Source organism: Equus quagga, chromosome 1 (assembly GCF_021613505.1).
Source record: "Equus quagga isolate Etosha38 chromosome 1, UCLA_HA_Equagga_1.0, whole genome shotgun sequence".
In the NCBI taxonomy this organism is placed as follows: Eukaryota; Metazoa; Chordata; class Mammalia; order Perissodactyla; family Equidae; genus Equus; species Equus quagga.
The window spans coordinates 87978110-88002000 of record NC_060267.1 but is presented as its reverse complement, the minus strand read 5'-3'; the positions used below and the strand labels follow the sequence as shown (position 1 = coordinate 88002000).

At 59.0% G+C, this 23891-nt stretch overlaps 1 protein-coding gene across 2 annotated transcripts in view; it reads right to left on the bottom strand.

Moving 5' to 3' along the window:
• The window catches only part of LMX1B (LIM homeobox transcription factor 1 beta), a 77974-nt gene that overhangs the window by 1082 nt on the left and 53001 nt on the right, over positions 1–23891 (bottom strand). The window contains exons 3-7 of one of the 2 annotated variants that reach the window (XM_046684158.1): positions 4815–5047; positions 2651–2832; positions 2374–2451; positions 2161–2227; positions 83–247 (exon numbers count right to left, since the gene is read on the bottom strand). In XM_046684158.1, coding sequence (XP_046540114.1) covers positions 83–247; positions 2161–2227; positions 2374–2451; positions 2651–2832; positions 4815–5047 — 725 coding nt within the window. The remainder of the gene's footprint in view (positions 1–82; positions 248–2160; positions 2228–2373; positions 2452–2650; positions 2833–4814; positions 5048–23891) is intronic. The other variant, XM_046684168.1, reaches the window with a different exon arrangement.

Genomic DNA, 23891 nt, shown 5'->3' with positions numbered 1-23891 from the left:
AGGCGGCCGTCATGCTGCCAGGCCTGCCCGGGCAGCAGGGGCAGGGGTGGGGCCGGGGTGGGCGGGGGGTGGGGAGGCTTACCATAGGGGTTCATGTGGTCACCTGGCATTTGGGGCGGCGTGAGGCCCTGCTGGAAGGGGTCGCTGCTGCCGTAGGGGCTCTGTTCCATGGCCACGATCTGCTGCTGTGGCGGGGCCAGCGGCGTGTAGGAGGCCATCATGCCCTCCATGCGACTTGACAGGACCTCTGGGGACAGAGCACACCTTCACCGATGGGCCCTGCCCGCCCTGTCCTGAGCCCCCACAGATGTACCCCAGGCATCCCCACTGACCTCCCACATGACCCCCAGTCCAGGGGGCCAACTGCCGTCCCTCTGACCTTCTCTGGACTTGCCCAGGGACACGCCCTGGCCCGCCTGAGGCCTACGGCCTCCCTGGGCCCCCAGGGCTACTGAGCCAGACATCTGATTGTCTCCTCACCAGCTCCCCCACACCCACCTCCAGCTCCTCTTCCAGGATTGAATGATCAAAGGGCAGAGCCCCCCTACCTCCTCCCTCTGCCAATGCCCCGCCCTCCAGGCTCAGGCCGCGGGGGACAGACAAAGTGAACGCCCTGCACCTGAGAGCATCGAGACAGGGCCCACACCCAGGCCAAAGAGGCTCAGGGAAGGCTTCCTGGAGGAAGGGGCCCCCTACTCCCGAGGGGGCTCCACAGGCCCAAACGGGGTCAGGCTTGCCAGGCTGGAGGGCAGCAGAGGCAGGGAGGAGGGACAGCGCCGGTGGGAGTGGGGAGCCCAGTCCACGGGCCAGAGCTGGAGGAGGAGGGAAGGCCGCGTGGGGGAGAAATGGCGTGGGGGCTGAGCAGAGTGAGGATAAAGCCCCAGGCCACAGGAGGCCAGGGGAGGGCTTGGGGGGTGGAAGGGGAACTGTGGAGAAAGGCTGGGAGGGGAGAGGACAGAGGCGGGGCCCTTGGGAGGAGGAAGTCAGGGGGAGGGGCCGGGTCCCCATCAGGGTATTTGTGGGAGAGACTATAGGAGGGGCCTTAGGGACACCGACAAGAAACCACTGCCTGACTTGGTGACTGAGCAGACATAGCATGTAGCATGGGAATGGTGAGAGGTGACGTGGCGGCAGGGGCAGCAGTGTGGAGCACAGTATGAGCCAGGAGGAGCTCCAGGGGACTATGGAACGTTCTGGGGGAGGCTGCGTCTAGGAGGCAGCTGGGAGCACGAGAGGGCGGCACAGCTTGGGGGCTGCAGGAAGATCTGAGGCAGTGGCTGCAGCCCCAGGAGGCGGGGCTGTCTCAGGAGAGGGAGCAGAGAAAGAACTGGGCTCCGAGGCCACTGCCTTGAAGGCCTGGGTGCAGCCAGGGACACTAGCCTGGCCCCCAGAGGCCTGACAGAAGGAACCACCATCAGTGCCCTGGTGTCCATCCCGGGGCCCCTGTCTCACCTGGGAGCAGATGGCTCTGGGGCCCCACTCTGCTTTAGCAGTCTCAGGGGCTCTCTGTGCCCTCCCTTCAAGGCCTTGAAGGCTCCATGTCCCCATGGGGCCTGGGAGACCAGCCCTGGCCCAAGATGTGGAATTTTGGCATAGCCCAATGTTGGGGGACCTGGCCCTCGCCCTTAAATTTGTCCCTCACCACCCAGCAGGAGCTCGTCCTGGACCCTCAACACCCTGCAGACTTTCTCTGGAGACTTCTGCTGCATTCTAACGTGGGCAGCAGGGTGCATGGTCATGCTAGCACCGGCCTAGGAGCTCCTTGCTCAGGGCTGAGGCCTGGCTTTGCCCCTGACCAGCTGAGTGATCCCGACAAGTCCCTTGGTCTCACTGAGTCTGTCTCTTCATATATGAAAAGGGATGCGACAGTGCCCTTCCTCCTGGGCATCTGGGAGAATTCAGAGAGACGGAGAGCATCGAATGGCGAGAACAGTGCCTGGCACACAGTGACGGGGAGGCAGCGGTGGCCGTTTGGGGAAATTCTGCCACCCCTCCAGGCCGCTCACCCTGCCATCTGTGCTCCTCTCTACTTTATTGATCTCAGCTGGTTCCAAGGCAGAAGTTGCCCGAGCTCCGAGGGCCTTGGTGGAAGGTTTCCTGGGAGTCTCGTCACCAGGGACTGGAGCCCGTCCCCACCCCCGGCCCCCGGCCCCGGCTCACCTTGACCCAGGCGCTGCGAGTTCTGCTGCTCCTGCTGCTGCTGGTGCCGCCGCGCCAACTTCTTCATCTGCAGGAGACACAGTTGGGGCCGGTCCGCCTCCGCCCTGTTCGTTCCCTGCCCCACCCACACCCCCACATCAGGCCCCGGTGGCTCTTCGGCCTGCTCCCCTCCACTCCACCCATGCCCAGCACGGGTGGGAGGGGGCCTCTCACCTTGGCTCTTTGGTTCTGAAACCAGACCTGAACCACGCGCACGCTGAGGCCCGTCTCTGCCGCCAGCGTCTCTCGGACCTGCCCGGAGAGAGGGAGACAGGTCAGGCCCCCGTGGGGCCCGGGGTGGGGTGCCGCCAGGAGGGGACGCGTCTAGGGGGACTGTGGGACGGGCGGGAGGCGGAGGGATGTCCTCACCCCCAGCGAGGGCGGCAGGGGAGGTGTCTGGAAAGGCGGCGGGGTGGGGTGTCAGGCCTGCCCCACCCTGGCCACCCCTCACCTTCCGGCAGGGCTTGGAGGAGACCTCGAATGAGGCCTTGAAGGCTCTTCGCTGCTGCGTGGTGAGGATGGTCCGCGGCCGCTTGGGCCTCCGCGGGTCCTTCCCGTCATCCCCGCTGCCCTTGCTCTGGCTGCCCTGCCCCTTGGTCGGCTTCATGTCCCCATCCTCGTCCTCGCTCTTTACTGTGGAGGACACAACCCAGCCCATCAGCCTGGTACAGCTGTGTACAGCCTTGAACCCCTGCTGCCTGGTGGGATCCCATCACCTCCTGCCCACACCGGCCACGCTGGCCTCCGGCCCCCTGCAGACCCGGCCCAGTATGTGGAGCTTGGAGGAAACGGGTCCCCACGGCATTAGCCCAGCGCCAGCAAGGAGACTCCGGGGAGCCTGCTTCCTTGAAGCTTCCAGGCACTAAGACCTGACAGGCAAAACACACTCTCTAGATGTTCTCCCAGGGGAGTCTTCATGACTGTGGCACACACACACACACACGCACACGCACACACACGCACACACACACACACGCACACGCACACAGGTGCACCCACCCACCAGCACTCGCACATGCAGACTGGCACGTGGACCCACAAACGTAGAGCATGTGCAGCTCACAGACATATTTACACACACACAGGTGCACGCTCACAGGCAGAGACATACAGGCATGCACACACCTGACAGGCACACACACACGTGCATGCAGAAGCACCCGTATTCACCCAGAGACACACCCATGCCTACCATGCACACACAGCCACTTGCACACCCTGGAGTTGTGGATCTCAGAGATGCCAGTGCCAGACAGACGGCACAGCTTCCCCACCATGTGCTTCCTGCTGCCCCCACCCCGAGCCTGAACTAGCCTCCCTTCCCCAGGCCTGTCTTCCTCTGAGCATGAGCCCCTGTGGGTGGGGCCAGCCCCTCCCTCAGAGACCCCTCCCCGGGCCTGGTCTGAACAGGCCAGTGGTACCAGGCCAGGGTCTGCTCTCCCACAGGAGTCCAGGCAGCTACAGTGGTGCCCTGCCCAGGGATGGACAGAGGGACAGATGGATGGGGAGCTCACTACCTCCACCAAGGGCCCTGGCAGTGACAAAGCCCTTCTGTATGGGCAGATCCTGTGACCGTAGGCTCTCGGTTACCCCAAGGGCCCCAGTGGACCAGGGCATCTCCTCTCCACGCTCCCGGCTCCAGCCTCTCCCCACCACCCCAGGAATGACAGGGCGCAGCCACCTCCCTGGCTTTTCCCTCCTAAGACTTGTTCCCAGCTGGCCCTGCCCTTCCTGCCAAGAGGGCTCCACACTCCATACGGAGTCCTTCTGGGAGCCGGAGCGGAGTAGAGAGGTACCTTCAGCCTGGGAAATGGGGTCTTTCCCTCTCCCCGAGGACGCAGGCCCCACGCCAGGAAACAGGGAACGGCTCAGGGCTCCTGCTCCCCAATGCTGAGGGCTCTAGGGGGGCTGATGGCAAGCGGACACATCAGATCCCGGCCCCTGGGACATCAGCAGCCTGCAGACCCGGTGCTGGCAGAGACCCCATGGTGCTGGGCCGCCAGGGGGCCTCGCAAGGAAAAGAGAGGGGGAGGGGCGGCGGGCCAGAGAGCAGGGTGTATGTGCACATGTGTGCAAACCACGGCACCCGTGAGTACGTGGACAAACGTGTGCTGCCATGTGTGGAGGTGCTTAGGGCAGGCGTGTCCTGGGTCAGGTGTGCACACGCATGTGTGTGTGCATGTGTGTGCCCCTGGGTGTGGGCTTTTGCATGCTTGGGCATGTAAGCAGATGTCTATACATGTCTGTGTGTCTGTGTATAAACACTCCTGGGCCTGCGTATCCGCACATGCATTTTATGTGCTTGTAGGTGTGCATTTGTGATCACATGCACGTATGCATGGGCACGGGTATGTGTGCCTTGGTGGTAGTGTCCGCAGGTGCATTTGTGTGCCAGTGGGGGTGTGCACACATTAGTGTCCGTGTGCATGTGTGTCTGTGGACACCAGTGCACATATGCACACGGATGGGGGTGTGCTGTCTGTGGGTCTGGGGGCAGGAGCGAGCCTCTCCGGCACGGGCACCCCGCATGGCACCCCACCAAGCGCCCTCCTCGCCGCCTGCCCCCCCACCAAGCGCCCTCCTCGCCGCCTGCCCCAGCTCCCGGCATGGCTCACCCGAGTCGGACTCGTCGGGGCTCACGGAGCTGAGCAGGTCCTTCTCCTTCTCGTAGTCGCCCTTGCACAGCAGCTGGCCCTCCTTGAGCACAAACTCGTCGCCCTTGCGGAGCTGCCGCTCACACACGCAGCAGCAGAAGCAGCCCAGGTGGTACACGCACTCCAGCGCCCGCATCACGAACTCGGTGGGCGCGATCTTCTCCATGCAGCCGCTGCACTTGGCCGCGAAGAGCCTGCGGGTGCACAGAGCGGGCATGCTGGCTGGGCGCAGGGGTCCCTCCCAGAGGCCGCTGCCCACCCAGGGCCTCCCCCTCCTGCCTCCCTGACCGTCCAGCCCGAGTGGGAGAGACCCTCCCTGGGCACGGAGCCAGAGAGGGGCAGGGCCTGCAGCCTTCCCCTTCTGGCCGGCCAGCCCCACGGCCCGTCCCACGGCCCCTGCCCAGAGGTGCCCTCTCGGCTGTGTCAGCTCAGGGCCCTTCCTGCTCAGAGACACAGTAGCCACTAGAGGGCAGAGTGTAGGGTCAGCCTAGACCTTCCCCCAGAGTCAGGTGCCATCAACGCTCACTCCTGGCCCTGCTCTTCCTCCTCCCTGCCCCTCCCTCACCCCAATGTCCAAGCAATCCTTGGGCCTGCCCAACCCACCCCCAAGCCTTGGCCCCTCCTTTCCTGCCCCAGCGGCTGCCCCAGTCCCCTGCCTGGGCTCTCAGCCCCTCCCACCCATCAACTCACCCTCCAGGATGAGAGCCAGAGGGATCTTTCTAAACCACATATTCTGATCACGCCACTTCCCTGCTCCAGACTCTTCCATGGCTCCCTAGTGCCTTTGGGACAACATCCAAGTGCTTGAGTCTGGCACTCAAGGCCCTTCAGGATCCTGCCTCGTCTCCCCCAGGCTGTGCCCCACGGAACAGCCTGCAGTTTCTCCAGAGCACCGTCACACTGGCCTTCCCACGTGCTCTTTCTCGGCCACTTGGCTTCGCCAACACCTACTCAGCTCTCGTTTCAGCTTAGGCATCTCCGCCTGCACAGAGGTGTTCACTGGGCATGTCGGCTCGCCAGGTGCCCTTCTAAGCACTGTGTGTGCAGAAATGCGTTCAATATTCGCAAAAACCCTGTGACCCAGGAACGAATATTAATCCCATTTTAGAGATTAGGAAATTGAGGTTCTGACAGGCAGAAGCACCTGCTCAGGGTCCCGGGGGTGGTAAATGATGGACCCGACTCTGAGCCTGGGCCTGCTCTGGTCCCTCCATGACACAGTGGATCTGTCTTCCATCTCCCAACAAAGCCGGGCAGGGGCCTCCGTGCCTCCGCCAGCGTGCGCATGTGCAGAAGGGTCTGAGCAGCGTGACCCTCCTCTGCCCACCCCTACTGACCGCTCCTCCAGGCCCCTCATCCCTGTCACGTGCCCTGCTCTGTGGGAACTCAGCCTCAACAACACTTTGATGGAAAAATTTATGAAGAATCAAATTATTGCTGCTGGGAGGGAATTAAAACCATTTTTCATTCCCCGCGTCCCCGGGCCACGTCTGCGGGCGCCACCTTGGGAGCGCTGCGCACATCCCATCCCTCTTTATGGCTTGCCATCACAGGCACAGATTACAGCTGCAATTCTCCACTAATCGGTTCTGGAACAGAAACGGCCATAAATGCAAGGCACTCGGCCTGCCTCCCTTCCCGGGGCTGCCATCAGCACCGCCCACGGCGAGCTGCTGGGGCGCGTGGACAGGGCCAACCCCAGCTCTGCCCATTGCCCTGGCACCAGCCACAGCACTCAAATTGGGGACATCCCAGCAACCCCTGCCACCCACCTCTATCCTACCCAGCAGGCTCCTACTCATCCTGCAATGCCCAACTCCAACGCCACCTCCTCTGGGAAGCCTTCTTTGACGCCCTGGTCTGGGGAAGATAGCCTCGTCTTTGCTCACCTGAACCTCAGTTCCCTGTACTGTAAAATGGGGATGTCAACAGGACCTCCCTCAAAGGGCTGTCGTCAGGATGCAATGATACTGAGCATGTAACTGGGCGAGTGAGGGTCACATCGGAGTGACAGTGCATGCCCCTTTCAGCTCCCAACTCCACAAGGCAGGACCTGGCTCCACCTGATCCTCCAGGAGGCCTCAATGAGTGTTCGAGAAGGTGAGTGAAGGCTTGGGGTGGGCTGACGCTCAGGCCAGGCTGTCTGCTCCAGGAAGACAGGACCCCACCAACCCACACAAGACATGACTTTGCAAGAAGAACATGAGCTGGATTTCGACACCAAGTTGGCCCTTTGGCTGGATACCCTTGTTCAGGGGACAACCTACCCAACTGTCCATGGCAACCTGAGGCAGAGGCCTCGAGGAATCTGGCTGGCCGTCCAGCCCTGCCAAGAGAGAGGCTGGGGAAGGAGCCCAGGTTTGCAGAACCTGCTTCTCTGACACAGAGGATGCCCCTGCCCTGCTCCCCCTTCACTGTCCCTCTGTCTGTCCCCATGCTCCACCTCCTGTCTTAGGGGCCCACGAGGTCTGCAGCCTGGCCTCTGTGGCCCATGAGCGGATAGGCACTGGCCGCATCTATGTGCCAGCAAGGCAGGGCCAGGGTCCTAGGCTGCGGTCAGCAGGCCTTTGTGGTTCCCAGCAAAAGGGGTGGGGGCAGCAGGGCAAGTGACCCGCATTTGCAGCCGCCGCCACCGTGCAGGCTGCGTTCAGAAGAGCGAAGAGCCGTGCTAATGCCTTGGCAGCAGGGGGTCGATTGCTACTTTCTCCAAACTCATCAACACAATCTATTATTAATACTTCTCCAAAGGCTCGGTGCCGCCATTACGGAGGCAGCGCCAGCCACCCGGGGCATCATCTGTTATCTAGATTGCAAAAACTCAGGAAATAAAACACGATGCACACACTTTATAAACGGAATGTGCCATCCGTTTGGTCTCCAAGCATCTCTCCACCCAATAAAACATCGGGGGGGGATGCATGAAATACTCACTCCCAATTACCGGGCTGCCTTTGTCTACCATGCTGGGTGAGAGCTACTAACGGCATGTGGGAGGAGCTGGGGGCACCAGCGGGGTCCCCTCCTCTCTGTGAGCCCCAACTTCCTGCCTCCATGCCTCCCACCCTGGAAGGATTGGTGGCACTGAGAAGCAAGCCCAGCCATAGACAGGTGGCACTGGAATCAGATGGACTCAGAGGCAAGGCCTGGTCCCACCACTTGCTGGCTGGTGACTGGGCAAGTAAAGTCAGCTCTCTGAGCCTCAGCTTACTTATCTGTATAATGGGCTCAACGACGCTGCCTATTCTCAGTGTGGAGATGCAGTGAGCTGTCAGGGTAAAGCAACAAGCACAGAGGGTGGTCAGGGGGCCAGAGCAGGCTTTCTGAGGCCAGGAGCAGGCCCCTCCAGGAATGCTGCGTGGAAGCTGCAAATCCTGACCAGAGACGCAGAGCTGCTCAGGGTGAAAGGTTCTCAGCCTTCCTGCCTCCCTTCCGCTCCTCCCTGAGGGGCTCTGGAGCCCGGGGCGGGGTCCGGGGGGTGGTGTGGGGGGAAGGCCCTGCCAGCAGCAAGGCCCTGGATCCAGCGCCCAGGTCCTGATCTCCATCCTGACTCGGGCTCACCGGCTCTGTGACCTTGGGCAAGCCTGAGTGTCAATTTCCTCATCAGGAAGATGGGGACAATAGTTCCCGCTCCCCAGAATTGTGCTGGGCATTCCCGATGGGTGTGTTTCTGCTTGCACACCTGGGCTGGGAGGCCGGGATGCGGCAGGCCCTGGGGGTTAGGGGATGGTGGGGTGCCGTGGGGGGGGCGCTCCAGAGCTCTGGCCCAGGGGAGCTGCCTGAGGCTTCCCCTCTGGCCGCCTCGCTCTCTCGTGTCAATCTGCCCCCCACCTCCCCCCTCCCCGTCCTGCTCCTCCCCCAATCCAGAAGCTTCAGACCGAGAGGGCAGCTTCATGACCACAGCACAGGCCACGGGCTGGCTGGCGACCCACACAAGCCCTCCCCATTCTTCATGGAAACCTCCAAGCCCCTCGTCCCGCCGTCCCTACTTCCCGGAACGCCATCCCCCCACTCCCACCCTTTGCCCCGCAAACAGCTGCTTCTTTTGAAGGATTTAGCTTGGGCACCCCTTCCTCCAGGAAGCCCCCCTTCCCCTCTCCAGTCTTGGATGATGTCTCCCTCTCTGAGTTCCCTATCCTCATGCCCCCCTCCCCGTTGTACCCTTTATCCTAAGGGCTCCACTTTACATATTTCCAGGTCCACCTTCCCCTCAGTCGCCTCTGTATCTTAGGTACTGACTACAAGGCCCCACACATGCTAAGGTGAGCAATAAATGTTGAATGAATACTAAACCAACCAATACAGTCCTGTTCCGCCTGTGAGGTAGGGCATGTCGGTCTTAACCCCCAGTCTGGTCTGGTGGGAGCCCCCCCTGCCCACCTGCCCCTGGGGAGACAGTGCCACCTGGGAGGGGAGAAGTGTGTGGGGCCGTGGGAAGGGCAGGGTGCTGGAGTAGGCAGCCTGGGGGTCCATCCTGGTTCCATAACTTCTTTGCTGTGTGACTTTGGTCAAGATATTTAACCTCTCTGAGCCTCAATTTCTTCTCCTGTAAAATACGAATGATGGTTCCTGCCTACGGGGCTGCTGGAAGGCTGAGTGCATGTAATGCCTTGGCACCGTGCTGACATGACGAGGGCACTCCATGAGAGCTGGCGTCTGCCTTTCTCTAGTCCCGTGTGTGTCAACACGCCTTTGTTGATCACCCTTACTGGAGTCTCCACGATTCCTGGGAGCAGCTTCCCTGACCCCAGGTTCACAGGCCCCAACCACGCCACCCTCTCGTCACCACCCTGGGTTCAAGGTCAGTCCTAGCTTCTGGCTGGCCTGAGCTGGACAGAGCACTCCTGGCTCAATTCTCTGTCTGTCTCACTAACATGACTGAGCTCAATTAGCATCCACCTGCATCACCTCTTGAAATCCTCAAGGACCCTAAAATGAAGATGTGGGTCCCCTCCCCATTCTACAGATGAGCACATGGAGGTGCAGAGGGCAGGTTCAAGGTCACACGGCAGCATCACCACATATGTCCCCCCTGCTCTGGGCATCCACCCACCTCTTCACTCATCAGTCCCCCTCCCGTGCTCTCTGGGTACCACGCCCATGTCTGTCTGCCCTCAAGGCTCTGAACACCCCAAGTTCTCATTACTCCGCCTAAGCCCGGCACCCAGTAGGTGTGGCTGAGGGTGTGGATTCTCTCTAAACCCAACTGAACATCCCCCCTGACAAACACACGGCCCTCCGCCCAGGATCGCCTGTGACTGCAGAGTACGAAGTTCCCTTTTTAGGGACATCTTTTCCTTGAAGAGTCCCAGGACATGAGCACACGTCTCCATCTCCTCTGAGTTTTTATTGGTTTATTTATTTAATGCTCAATTTATTAAACTCATAAAGCTAATAAAGAAAACTCTGAAAACCAATTTTTTTCTGGAGCATTTGAACATGGATTACAAATCAGATTAATTAATTTCTCTTAAACCACTGACAACTACAGGGACGCACACGGCACGGCTGATGCTGCTTCCTCTGATAACACTGGGGTCCTACCAGCCGGGGGGCCCGCCCTCCTCTCCTCACGGGTCTTCACCCCCAGATCTTGGAGGCTGTACAGCACGCACCAGGGGGAATCCTGGCTCTGTTGCTTCCTAGCACTGGAAACTTACTAAGTCCCTTCTCCCCTCTCAGCCTCACTGTCCCCATCTGTTCAGTGGGGATAATGCCTGGGCACAAGAGACGGGCTCAGTAAGTGGGATCGCGACCACTGTCATCATGTCTCCCAGACTTCCAGCACCCATTCACTGCCCTTGCCAAGTGGAAGCTCCTCTGCCCCACCTCACTGTACTGCCATTGCCATACCCCATTGCTGCACTTTACAGTTTATGTAGCCCTTTGTTGGGTTCTCAGTCCAAGAGCCCCCAACAATTTCAGGAGAAGCCCAAAGACCTAATCATGGCACTCAAGGCCCCGCTCTTCCCCTGTCACACCTGGCCTCAGACCCTCTGCTCCAGCTGCCAGGTTTCTCATTGCTCCCTGAACTCAGCAAGGCCCTTCCCATCTCCTTAACACTGAAAATTCCATCTGCCTCCAAGGCCTGTCTTCTCTCCCTCTTTCCTATGTTTCTTGTTGAACTCTTCTTCATCCTTCAAGAACCAATTCAAGTGTCACCTCCTCTGTGAAGCCTTTCCTGATGCCCACAGACCCAGATATTTGTGTCTGAGGCTCCCAGTGACCCAGAAATCAGGAAGTGGATCTAATTCAAATCCCTACCCCTACCCTGAGCGCTGGCATTGAGTTGGTGGTGTTTGTTGAATGAATGAATAACCTTTCTAGAAATGAAATGAGCAGCCAAGTGGGACAAGAGAATATTGATACTCTGCTTTGAGGAGTCTGAGAATGCTAACAGGTAACAAGATGAGTGAACTTGTCCTCTTCTCCCCCGTCCCTTCACAACTACTCAACCTGGAGTCCAGTGTCCGAACTTTGATCAGGGAAGTTTTATACATGCTGCCTGTCGGCTGGGAGGCCTGCAGCACACCCCCCACTGCACTGCCAGTCCTCGTACACAGGGACAGCCCATGTGGGTTATTAACTGACCCCCCCGACCATAAGTGGTTGGGCCACACCTGGACACCTGCCTCAATGTGGGCCAATCAGATGCTCCGTCCTGTGTCCCTTCCTTCTCCTGCTCATTCTAGAGCTCTCTGTCAGCCCCCTGGCTCAGAGGTGTGGTTTCCACATCTCCAGCATCAGCTGTGTGGTCTCGAGTCATTCACATCCCTTCTCTGAGCCTCAGTTTCCTCCTCTGTAAAACGGGGGTGTTGGTCCCTCCCTCGCCTGGGGATGGAGAACCTGGTGAGTTTTAGCCTCTGTGAGAAGGCCTGGCCCAGCACCTGGCACAGAGGGCGCCGGCAGGTGTGGGCTCCCTTTCCCTCCCCAGTCTAAGTCTCACTGTGGTGCCTGGTACAGGCTCTGGAACCTTCTCTTTCTTACATCCCGTTTCAGTCTGAAGCTCCCAATCATATCATTGGGTCTGTGCTCTCCCAGTCTGTCTGTCTGTCCCTTTGAGGTATAGGCTTCTGTCAGGCCCTCGCCCAGGGCCACCCTGGGGACCAGGCAGATTCTGGGCCTGGTGTCCTTTAGGGCCTCTCCAGATCCAAATCCCACAGTCTCTGGAAACATTCCCTCCATGGGGACGGCGAGGCTTGGTGCCTGGAGCCACAGCCCCTCTGTCCCCACTGGCTATGCCTTGTCACATTCACCAGCAAACACCCATGGAGGCCGACTCTGAGCCAGGCTCACGCAAGATGCTTGGGGAACAGACTCAGACTGCATCTCATCCTCTGGGAGCATCTGAGCATGATGCATGCTTTGATGGGGTACATGCGGCAAGCTGGGGGGCACAGAAAGGCCTCATAGGCAACTTCCTGGAAAAGGCGACCTGACACCTAGTTCAGAACGTGGTTCTGGAGGCAGAAGGAATGGTCTGAAGGGTCTGAATCCCAGCTCTGCCACTTACTGGCTGCCTGGCCTCGGGGCAAGCCATCTCCACTCTCTGAACCCGTCTTCCCATCTGAAAACTGGGGACCACAATCCCCACCTTACAAGTAATCACGATAGGTGTTTACCCTCTGCGGGTCACACCTCCTCACGGGCTGGTGGCCAGGATAACTGGATGGAATGGTCAGAGCACTCAGGAAGGGCCCCCACAGAGTAAGTGTTCAGGAAGTGGCTCATGGTAGTGCTGCTCCTGGACTGTGATGTCTGTGACCAGCCTGTTGGGGGATGAGCTGGAGTTCACAGGAGCCGAGGGGACAGGACCCTGGACACTCCTGGGGTTCCGGCTGCTGCTGCCAGAGGCTCCCCGTCGCTTGCAGTTGCATAGGGAGCTGCCCGGCTGCCTCCCTCCCCAACTCGTTGACATCTCCCCCACGTGCCTGCCGCGTCCTTATCATTCCGGGCGTAGCTGTTTTTTATTTTGAGACAAAAAGGGGCCTGTTGATGGGGATCCAACTCAAACCAGCTGCAAACATCTGCTTTGATGCGGCGGCGGCGGCGGGCCAGGCGGGCGGCGGCGGGAGCCGCAGGCGGGGGCCCCGGTGCGCGTGTCAATCAGGGGCTGGAATGCGCGGCGTGGCCGGGCGCTGGTCCGCTGGCCCCGGGCGCGGCCCCGCCGGCCTCTCCGCAGCCTCGCCGCGCCGGCCGGGCCTGCCGTGAGGGCAGCCCCGCGCTTCCTGCAGCCCGGCGCGCACACCCAGCTGTGCGGCCTGGCTCCTAGGCCCTTTGATCCGGGCCGGGGCACTGTCGGGAGCCCCCAGCCGGGGCTGGAGGTCATAGGTCACGGGCCAGGGGCAGGGAGGGATGGGCACAGCCGGGAGCCCGGGGTACCATCCGGGGGCCATCCTGGCCAGGCAGGCACACGGTCTGTGATTCCACAAATATTTATTTAGCGCCTACTACATGCCAGGCACTGTCTGGAGGCTGGGGATTGAGCAGTGGGCCAGACGGACAGTCCCTCCCAATCCCCCACCCCAGCTTCCATTCTAATGGGAGAGGGAAGAGGCGACAGACAGATAAATCCTGAGTGGACAGAGTATAACAAATGGTGGCAATGCGATGAAGAAAAATGAGGCGAGGAAGAGCCATGGGGGAGGCCAGGGGTTTTACAAAGGGCAGTCAGAGGCCTTACTGAGATATCTGCGGAAAAGGGGTTGCAGGCAGAGGGAACAGCAAGTGCAAAGGCCCTGAGGCCTGAGTGTATCTAGAGTTGGAGAAACAACAAGGAGGCCCACGTGGCTGGAGCAGGTGAGTGAGTGAGTGGGGAGAGGGCTATGCAGTGCAGGTAGAGATAGGGGGCAGATCACGTCCGGCTTTGACTCCAGGGAGGGTTTTGAGCAGATAGGGGATATGATTTGACTGATAATCAACCAGGTTCCTTAGGCAGCTGTGTGGGGGTGGAGAAAGGGGTGGGCACAGGGAGATGCTTTAGGAGGTAATCACAATCTAGGGGAAAGATGACGTTGGCTTGGACCAGGTGACAGCAGGGCAGGCGGCACTGAGAAGTGGTCCAACCTGGCACCTGTTTTGAAGGTAGACAGGGTCACGAGAGGATGTGAGAGAAAAGATGGAGCCATGAGCGAGCCCAAGATTTGGGGGCCTGGGCAACCAGAAGGATGCGTCTGCCATTCAGTGAAACGGAGACCCAGGCCAGGTGGGGGAGGGGGAATCGAGAGTGCAGGTCTGGACATGTTATGTCAGAGCTGCCATCTAACAGCCTCGTGGATGCATCCAGAGGGCAGCTGCATACACAAGCCTGGAGTGCAGAGAGAGGCCCAAGCCAGGGATACTGTTTGGGAGCTGCCAGGATAAAGACACACACAGACACACGCTCGCACGCACAGATGCACTCTCTCTCACACATACACACACTCCTACAGACCGAGTTGCCGTGCACACATGGCCTGGCACCTGATTACCAGTCTCTCTCCTTTGCGGCTCTGACCCTTGGGGGTGTGGGAGCAAGGCACAGACTCTGCCCCAGGAGTCTCTTTTCCATCTGGGGATGCTGGGGACCAGACCTCTCCTGGTGACATCAGGGAAAGACAGTGGTCCAGGGCAGGGGCAAGGCGGAGCATCAGGTCCCTCTGACCATCCTCCCACACGCCCCTTCCTGCCCTCTGTGCAGGAAGAGCCGCCAGCAAGCCTGGGCCCAGGAGGCAGCAGAGGGCGTGTGAGCTCTGGGCCAGGCCCCAGGTGAGGGCTTTACCTGGACCGTTGCATCAACCCTCGGCTGATGCTTTTCCCTCTTCTTTCTGCCCCTTCACTGGCGAATCAACCCACCGATGATTCTTTTATTCACGCATCCACCTAACATTCCTTGAGCGCCTGCTAGGAGCCAGGCCCCAGGCTGGGCCCACAGTAGGAGCTTTCTCCTCCCACCTGCTCATCAACTCCTCCAAGCTGACCCCAGGTCCCCCTCCCCCATTCCCACTGAGGCCACCAGCTCCTGGTGGCCAAACCCAGCAGCCATTTTTATTGTTATTACTACTAAGATTTATTGAGTGTTTCCTACATGCCAAGCTCTGTGCCTTATTTGCACATGGACTCCTCCCCCATCAGACCCCTGAGAGGTGGGTACTGCCACTCTCTTCTCACAAGAGCGGAAAGTGGTGCTCAGAGTGGGTAACAGAGCCCTCAGCATCTGATCAGAGCTGGGATGTCGGTCTCCTTCCTGCTCCTGCTCCCTGCCTTGCCTGTGAGCTCTGTGCCCAGGGAGGGCTGAGGGAGTCAGGGCAGGGTCTGATGAGGTGCAGACTTGGCCGGGTGGTGGCAGGGCTGTGGGTCAGGGAAGACTTCCCGGAGAAGGTGGCTTCAAAGAGCGCAAAGGATTATGGATGGAGGGAAGCTGTTGGGCTGGGATGGGAACAGGAGTGTCTGTGACTCCAGAGTTTGTGGGCTCTGTGGAGGAGCAGAGAGGCCATTCTGGGAGGGAGGGGTTGCAAAAAAGCAAGGCATGAAGAAAAGGGAGGCCAGGTTGAGGGTTAGGGGGACGGTGGGTCAGTCAGGTTGGAGCATAGGTGAGCACGGAGAAGGGTCTGGCTGGAGGCCTTGAATGTTGGGCTAAAGAAGATATAGATCAGGATGGGGCTGCTCGGTGGCACAGTGGTTAAGTTTGCATGCTCTGCTTCGGTGACCATGGGGTTTTGCAGCTTCAGATCCTGGGCATGGACCTAGGACTGCTCATCAAGCCCTGTTGTGGCAGTGTCCCACATACAAAATAGAGGAAGACTGCCACAGATGTCAGCTCAAGGACAATCTTCCTCAAGCAAAAAGAGGAAGATTGGCAATGGATGTTAGCTCAGGGCCAGTCTTCCTCACCAAAAAAAGAGAGGCATAGATCAGGTTTCTTTTGTTACCATCTACTCATCCATCCATCCATCTACCCACCCACTCATATAGCCACTGCATCCATCCATCTACCCACCCACTCACATGGCCTCTCAGACAGCTATCGTTCCATCCATCTATCCATCCATCCATCCACCTACCCATCTATCCACCCACCCACCCTCTCAACCATCCATCCATCCATCCATCCAAATACCCATGCACCCAAGCATGCATCCATCCATCTGTTCACTATATACTTAGGCATTCATTCTGTGCCAAGTGCTGGGATGTAATTTCTCTTCTTGAAAGCAGAAACTGCCTTTTAAGACTTTCACTCTAAGACTTGTTGATTCCCTAAGTATTTACCAAGCCCCCATGGTGACCAAGCACTGTGCTAGCTGATGAGAATCAGTGGGAAAAGACACAGGGTCCCTTCCCCTCAGGGAGCTCCTGGTGTAGTGGGAATGAGGTTTTCCATGGGGAAGGGGGCCTAGAAAGAGAAATCCAGGGCACCACTGGAGAGCCTCAACGCGGACCAAGCTGACGTTTTGGCGCCATCCTTCTGACCCCCAGGATCCTGGACTCCCTCTACATAAACCACAGCGTTTTAATTAGGGCTATAACAACATTGATAAACTTCCTTCGAGCAAGTGTTTTCTGGAACAAACTCCATTAAGGCAATTTAGTTTTTTGATCAATTTTCTTCCTGGCGCAGTTAAATAATTTACAACTTTTTCCATTTTCATTTTTATTTCACTAAAATTATTTTCATTGAGATAAATTATTTTCCATGCAAACTTTTCAATAAAGGTTTGCTCCATTGTCAGGTTTGCGCTGGGATTGCGTCTTACTGATTATCGAGACTTGACTCTTCAGTTAATTTGTGGCTAGTGACACATTTCATCACGGTAGTTCCACTGCTGTCGGTTGCATTTCGTCCTGGCGAACTGACCGGGTTAAACCTCCCCCAGGCGCAGGCAGGGTGCTTTTCACTGTTACCGACAAAATCACCAAAGTTTATGATCACAAATTTCACTAGGCAGCCAGTGAAAACACGATCAGGGGCAAAACCATGGGGTCAGGACAGCCCTGTGGGGGTCAAACTTTGGGCGCAAATGTCCAGCTTCAGCTGGGACCCCACAGACTTAAGTTTGTTCCTTCTTGCCCTTCAGAGACTTAAAGACTGCAACCCCTCCCCTGACACCTCCCTCTCCTTTTAAACCCTCCAGGTTCTGGTGGCTATTTCTCCACACTCTAGTCACCAGCCTCAGTTTGTCCAATTAGCCCTTAAAGCATGGCACCCAGCGACTCAGTCCTCCAGAGGCCACAAGAGCCATCTCCTCCCTTATTCCCCACTCTATACTCCTCTTAATGCAGTCAGAGATAACTTTGTCAGCCCAATCACACTGAAGGGCTCACTGCTCAATCTCTCCAATGAGATCTGGACTAAGTCCCCCTACCTCTCAGACAGATAGACAGACACACATGCACACACACACACACACACACCCCTGTGCTCCCGTTGTCAAGTTCTTGAACCCCACCCTGCATACGTTCCTACTAAATGTCAAACTTACAGGGAGCAGCCCAGCCCTGTGCTCAGAGCTTCATAGTAGGGGCCTCACCACGGCCTCATGACCACCCTGGGAGGTGGGAGTCCCATTCTTGAGCAGGTCCCCCTGCTGGTCAGGCAGAGCCAGGGCCCGATCCCAGGTCAGCCGGGCTGGCAACCACCACACTCTCCATCCTTCCTGGAGATTGGGAAGGTGGTTGGGGACAGGGAACAAACGCTCCAGTGGTTTGGGAGCCTGAGACCTGCTCCCAGCGGGTGGCCTGACTGTGTCCTGTTGACCTTTTTCAGGGACACAGGTGGAGTGTGTGGGCAGAGCATGTCCCCCAGGTGAGGGGCCTGAGAGATCAACCTGAGAAGTGGGCGCAGCAGAGGAGAAGGACTCCATGCTGGTGGGAGGCGGGATGGGAAATTCTGGGGGAGGCCCTGGGAGGGGTGGGGGGCACTGATTTCCTTCCCACAGCCGGGACCCCTTGTGAGGGAATAAGAGGCGGCTCTGGGAGACCCCCTTCCTGGGTGTCCGTGCTCAGCTCCGGCCGGCTGGGGGCGGGTCAGGGCCGGGCGCCCGGGGTGGAGCCCCGCCATGCGTGCTGCCCGCCGGCCCGTTTAGTGGGTAACTGATCGCCCCGCGCCCCACCCCAGCGCCCGCCGCCTGCCGGAGCCTCTTAATCACTGCCCGCCCGGCCGCATTAGCATAGTAATGGCCTTTAAATTGAGCCTCTTTGTTTTTTAATTAAGCTCCCAGCAGGTACAGAGAAGAGCGATTATTGAGGAAGCTGCCAGCGCTAATCGCCCGCAGTCATTTGACAATTAAAAAGCGCCCAGCTTTAACCCTTTCCCCGAGCCCGCAGCAGCTCCCTCAGCATTTATCCAGCGCCGACTGTTTGCCCGCCTTCCGGGTGGGATCCGCGAGCCCCACCCCTAGTACCTTGGAGAGGCCCCCGCCAACGCCTCCATTTTGCTGAGGAGCAAAGTCAGGCGCAGAGAGGGAGGTAACTTGCCCAAGTCACACAACTCGGGTGTGGGGGAGCCGGGATTGGCAAACAGGTTGCTCGGGAAATCCAGCTGCCTGGGCTTTGTGCCTCGCTCTGCCCTCTGCTTGGAGCATCTTCCCGCCTTGTGAGTCGGGCAAAATCCTTCTCAGGCTTCAAGGGGCCAGTGGGCACCTCCCAATCCCCATGGCAACAGCCCTCTCCTAGGAGTTCTCAGGGCATCCTCTTTGGCTGCTAGTTAGTTCACCCAGACCCCAAATACTGATGTAGTGCTTACTGTGTGCAGGTGCAGTGCTGGGCGGGTGCTGGGGACAGCTGTGAACAAGCCCAAAGTGGGCTCTGCCCACACGGACCTACACGCAGAGAAGGGAGACAAGCAGATAGGAAGATGGGTGCGATTGCTCCTAATCCAACCCAGGCTGAGGGGGGTGCATCAGGGAAGGCCACTTTCCTACAGACAGGTTTGGGCTGAGACAGAGAGGGGAGGGAAAATCAGCCAGGCGAGGACGGGAAGGACGGACGGTCCAGGCAGCAGAGGAAACAGGAGTGCAAGGGCAGGGGGATAGGGCAGTGTGAACCAGAAAGAAAGGGTTCAGAGCGGTGTGGGTTGGGGGTGGCGCCCACCAACAGGAGGCTGGCCAGGAGCAGAAGCCAGCTGCAGGGTGCAGGGTCTTGCAACCATCTCCTTTAAAAATGTTGGTACTTTGAAAATGATTGAATTTAGTTTTGAATAGGTAATTTACTGCACGGTTTAATATTCAAATGTACAAAAGGGCATTCACTGCTGTCTGCTCCATCCCCTCCTTGGCCATCCAGGTCCCCTCCCCAGAGGCACCCCAAGTCTTCCATTTGAGCCCCTTCTCTAGATATGCAGTGAATACATATATATATATATATAAAATACATACCCGAGCCGGTGGGTATCCATTAGTCCCCTCCCCACCGACTTTTCTTTAAATAGGACTGGTTCGGGCTTTTGTCCACTTTTGTTTTTTACGCAAACACTACTTCACACACTGTTTTCCTTGCGTCTCCTTTTCCCCCCTCCTACCCTCAGGACTGTTGGAGAGGACTCCACATCTTGCCTGGAGCACCTCCTTTCACGCTGCCCGACACTCTATTGTACGGGCAAACCCTGATTTATTTAACCCGTGCTCTGCTGATGGCCTCATGGGCCATTTAAAGGATTTTTTTTGTCTCCATCTCAAGAGGCATGGGAAGCCACTGACACATTTTCATTGGGGAGTGGCTTGAGTGATTTACATTTTCAAAAGATCATTTTGGCTGCAAAGCAGGGACCAAGGGTGGGAGGGGGCCCAGAGCAGGAGCGGGGAGAGCAGCTAAGAGGATCCCTGTGCTCTGCAGGGGAGAGGCACACGGGGTGCAGGCGGTAGGTGCAGGAGTGGGAGAAGGGGTGGGCTATTAGAGAGCGATGGAGGGCGTGAAATGGACTGGGCTTTGGGGTGGGTGGGAGGAGCCCCGGTGGCTCCCTCGGCCCTATCTGGTGCCGGATGGATGGAAGAGCAGTGACTGAGATGGGGACAGGTGGTGGGGCATGGGGGACCACGGTGGAGACACCAGGCTGGCAGTCACCCTGGCCTTACCGCACTGACAGCCAGCACAGCCTCAGATTCATCACTGGGTCCGGGATCTCTCCCCAGCTCAGGCTCTCCGGATCTGAGCTCAGCTTCCCCCGCAGCCAGCCCCAAACCCCATCTCGCCTACTCACACTTCAGAGGTGCTGCTGGTGGCCCTGAACTGCCCTTCCTCCACTCCGGGCTGAGCTGGCATTTGTGAAGATGGGGCTGCCCTGAGAAAGCCTGGCAGCTGGCTTTTTAATACATGTAGAGGAGGCTCCCGAGGGCACGGGAGTGGGGGTGAGGAGAGCAGCTCTGGACAGACTGGGACAGACTCTGCCCCTGGTCACCCCTGGGAGAGATACCCTCCTCTCCTGCCCTTGGATCCCTGGGGGGGGGGGTGCAGGGCAGACTGTCCATGCCCTGGAGCCCCCCTCACCTTGTCCCTGAGCCACTGTCCCTGACTCAGAGCTAGAGGTTTCCCCCCAGAGGGGAGCTGGGGTGGGGGCAGCCAGGAACTCTGGCTCCCCAGTACCCCACAGAAGGAGGAGGTGAGCCTGCGGCACTGCAGGCAGCCAGGGGTTAACAGTCCACTCACCCCCATCTATCAGCCAGCATCTCCCAAACAGACAGACAGACAAGGCAGCTGTCCAAACAGGCCTGTGTACCTGGCCACAGCCGCAGAGAGGACAGGGCACAGTGGCTGTTTACTCTGTTCCCCTCCCCCAGCGCAGTCACACACTCGCACACACTTGCAGGGCATTGCCATGCAAGCTTCCCTTTGGGACGCACCCTCCACCCTGCTCCCCCCACCATCCCTGAGCGAGAAGGTTCCTAGATGCTCATCTCTGAGACAAGGAACGTCCTTGCTCAGGGCTCTGGGCTGGGCTCCAGCCAATGCTCCCCGTCGCCCACTCTCCCCCAAGAGCAAAGACGGAGCGCCTTGGAGAGTGGGGACCTGGGGAAACCCGGATGCCTGGAGAATCGCCATCTCAAATCACCCACTCAGGGTGGACGTGGCTCCTGGTGGGGCCCCTCGCCAGGCCTGCCCTCAGCCCTCCCCCTCACAGCTCCCTGGACAGCTCCACCCCAACGTCCAGCACTCCTCCAACGCCTCGGGAGAAGCTGACCTCATCAGCCTCCAGGCCAGTGTCTCCTCGGTCTTCACCTCCCTGAGGCCACCAACAGCCACCCTGCACCTCTGCCTGAGCGACCTCCGGGTGCTCCCTTTCCCTCAACACCTGTCCCACATTTGACCCCTCATCAGGCTCTGATGCAGCTCTCAGGTCTGACCCTCCCCACTGCTGGTGAGCTGGTCGTGGGCCCCAGTGTTAGGTGCCCACACTGCCCAGCCCCCAGCATGCCGTGGCCTCCCCGCTCCTCTGTCAGAGGCCCCAGGTCCTCTCAAGTGCCCGTTCCCTTAGCAGGGGCCCCCGCAGTGCCAGGCTCTCGACTTGCATGGACAGCACTGTGCGCTGCGCACCTGTGAGGCAGGGAAATGACTGCCCATTTCCCAGGTGAGAAACTGAGACTCAGAGCGGCAATGCGCCTTGGGCTGAGACTCACAGCTACAAAGCGTCAGCACCAAATAGGAGAGAAGGTCAGTGTGTGATTTGGCAGAGGACAAAAAGGGCGTCTGGCTTGGTATGTGAGCAGGTTCCTCACACTGCCTGCGCACAGGTGGGCAGCGAAAGGTGCACAATTGTGACCAAGTTCCTGTTGCAAGGTGCCCTGTGGGTCTGGGGACCCCACCACAACCAGGCTAGCACCTGCCTCACAGCGGGCGTTCTTGGGGTGGGGTGGGGGGGGTGCATGACAATACCAGCCCTCCCTCACCCAGCACTTTCCACGTCCTGCTCACAGAGGGAGGGGCCCTGAGGCTCCCAGAGGCAAGCTCTGGTCCAGGCTCCTCCGGCTGGGACACGGTGCAGTCGGGATTCTGTCCCAGGCTGCATGCCACTCCCCCCCACCAGGCCAGGCCCGGGACCCCTCCTTAGCACCGCCCCCCCTCCAGTGTGACATCTTTACGGCACATGCTGGGCCTGCGAAGGCCTGGCTGGGGTGAGGGGGAGGCAGGACACCTCTTGAGTAACGGATTGTAAATTCCTGGGCCCCGGCTTTCCATCCCTAACAACCTCCTCCCAGGCCTCACAGCGCCTGTCCCTTCGCAGCCAATTTAAATGAGGGGTCCCAGACCCTGGGCATAAAGCATTCCAGACTCGGGAGAGGGGGCAACTATTGTTTCTCTGGGAAAAAATAAAATAAAATAAAATAAACCGGTTCTCTGCCGCTTCTAATCGCTCTCACATGTGCTATGCGGTTCCCGGGGAGGACCGCCCTCTACAGTGTGTGAGCCCCTCATGGGCACAAGCCCTGCGTCTCCCCAGAGCTGGGAGCGAGGCCCTGCTCCCCATTATACGGCGGAACAAGCTGGGGCTGCGGCGAGGGAACAGAGCTAACACGTCCCGGTCACCCACTCCTCTCATGCCAGACACTGGGTCTCATTTAGTCCCTCAACAACCTCACGCTGACTGCTGACTCCGGTTTCACAGAAGGGGCAAGGGAGCGCCTTGCTCAAGGTCATCAGCCAGCACATGGCAGAGCCAGGATCTCCTCAGGCAGACAGGCCCCGTGGGATCTGAACCCTGGTCTTTCCAACTCCAGACATAGCGACCTTAGCCCTGTACAGTGTGGCGTCCCCATGTGAGGAGCATCCAATGCCCCTTGGAAGGGGTCTGGTCCCAGCAGCCCTGCCCCAGGCAGGTCCCCCCACAGCACGTCTGGGGCCTGGAAGCATCAAGCCTGGGTTTTAATAAGGAAGATGAATTTACTTGGAAGCCGCGGCTTGGGAGGAGGGGGCAGTGGAGCCCATGACCCGGGTCTCTCTGCCCGTCTGGTGGGAGGGGAGCGGAGGCCTGGCCAAGTGGCCTCTCAGCCACTGGGGGCCGGGCTGTGGGGGGCCGCTGCCCCGGGCCTGGAGGGAGCTGGCTCTGTGCGGCCTGCGCTCCCCGCATAAGCCCACAGGATATTACACTGCCTTTGTGTGCCTGGTGACCCAGCTGCTGGTTATTGAAAAATTCCACCGCTCGGCGCAGGGCAGGCCCGCTGACCCCTCATCCCGGGACGCGCCTATCTTTCAAAAGATACGGGATTAGAGAGCCAGACCCGACCTGGAGCAAAGCCCCGTCTGGGGTGTCTGTGTTTTCGTGGCCTCTTGGGATACTGGCTGGAGTGGGCTCTTGGCGCAGGATTTAATTAGTTGGAATCAGCCTGCGATTACTGTGGCGACTATTTACCCAGCCACTCTGCAGTCTGAGCCCTGCTCGGAACAAAGATGGGCCCCTCGGCCCTGCTGGCCAGGCCAGGGGCCCCAGCTGAGCCTGGGCCCAGCTGCTGGGAGGGGAGAGCTGCGGGCCTGGCCAGGCCTTCTGCTGGCGCACCTCATTGAGCTGATATTTGTGGGTTTTTGCAATGCAAACCATCTACATGAGGCTTTTAAAAAATTAAAGCATCTCGAGAAATTTATGGCTGATTTCCAAGCGGGGTCTCCTTCCCCCAGCTCACAGCTCAGTGGTGGTGGCAGAGCACAGCCGCGTTTACTGGGGTGGGACTGAGTCCTGCCGAGGGCGCCGGCGAGCTGGGCGTGGAGGTGGTGCCCGGGGTGCCATGCTCTGGGAGAGTTGGGGAGGTGCCCTCTCCCTGTGCTTCTCTTGCCCCCAACTCTGCCACCTCGATGCCCCCTTGGCTGTGTGTCTGTCTGTCCTGCACGCCCCTCCAGGCAACCACAGTGGTAGCAGCTGGCTTGGTCAGGGAGAAGAGGTTTGCATGTGCAAAGCTTCCTGATTCACGCCTACGCATACCCACATGAACTTGTCTGTTACAAAGACTTCCACCAGGGGACACGGGACTCCACGCATACACATACCTCCCTGTACACATGTGTGTGCACACTGGGTTGCACATGCCAACAGTCTATAGGCCCCCACCCATACCCGCCTACACATGCCTGCCAAAACTT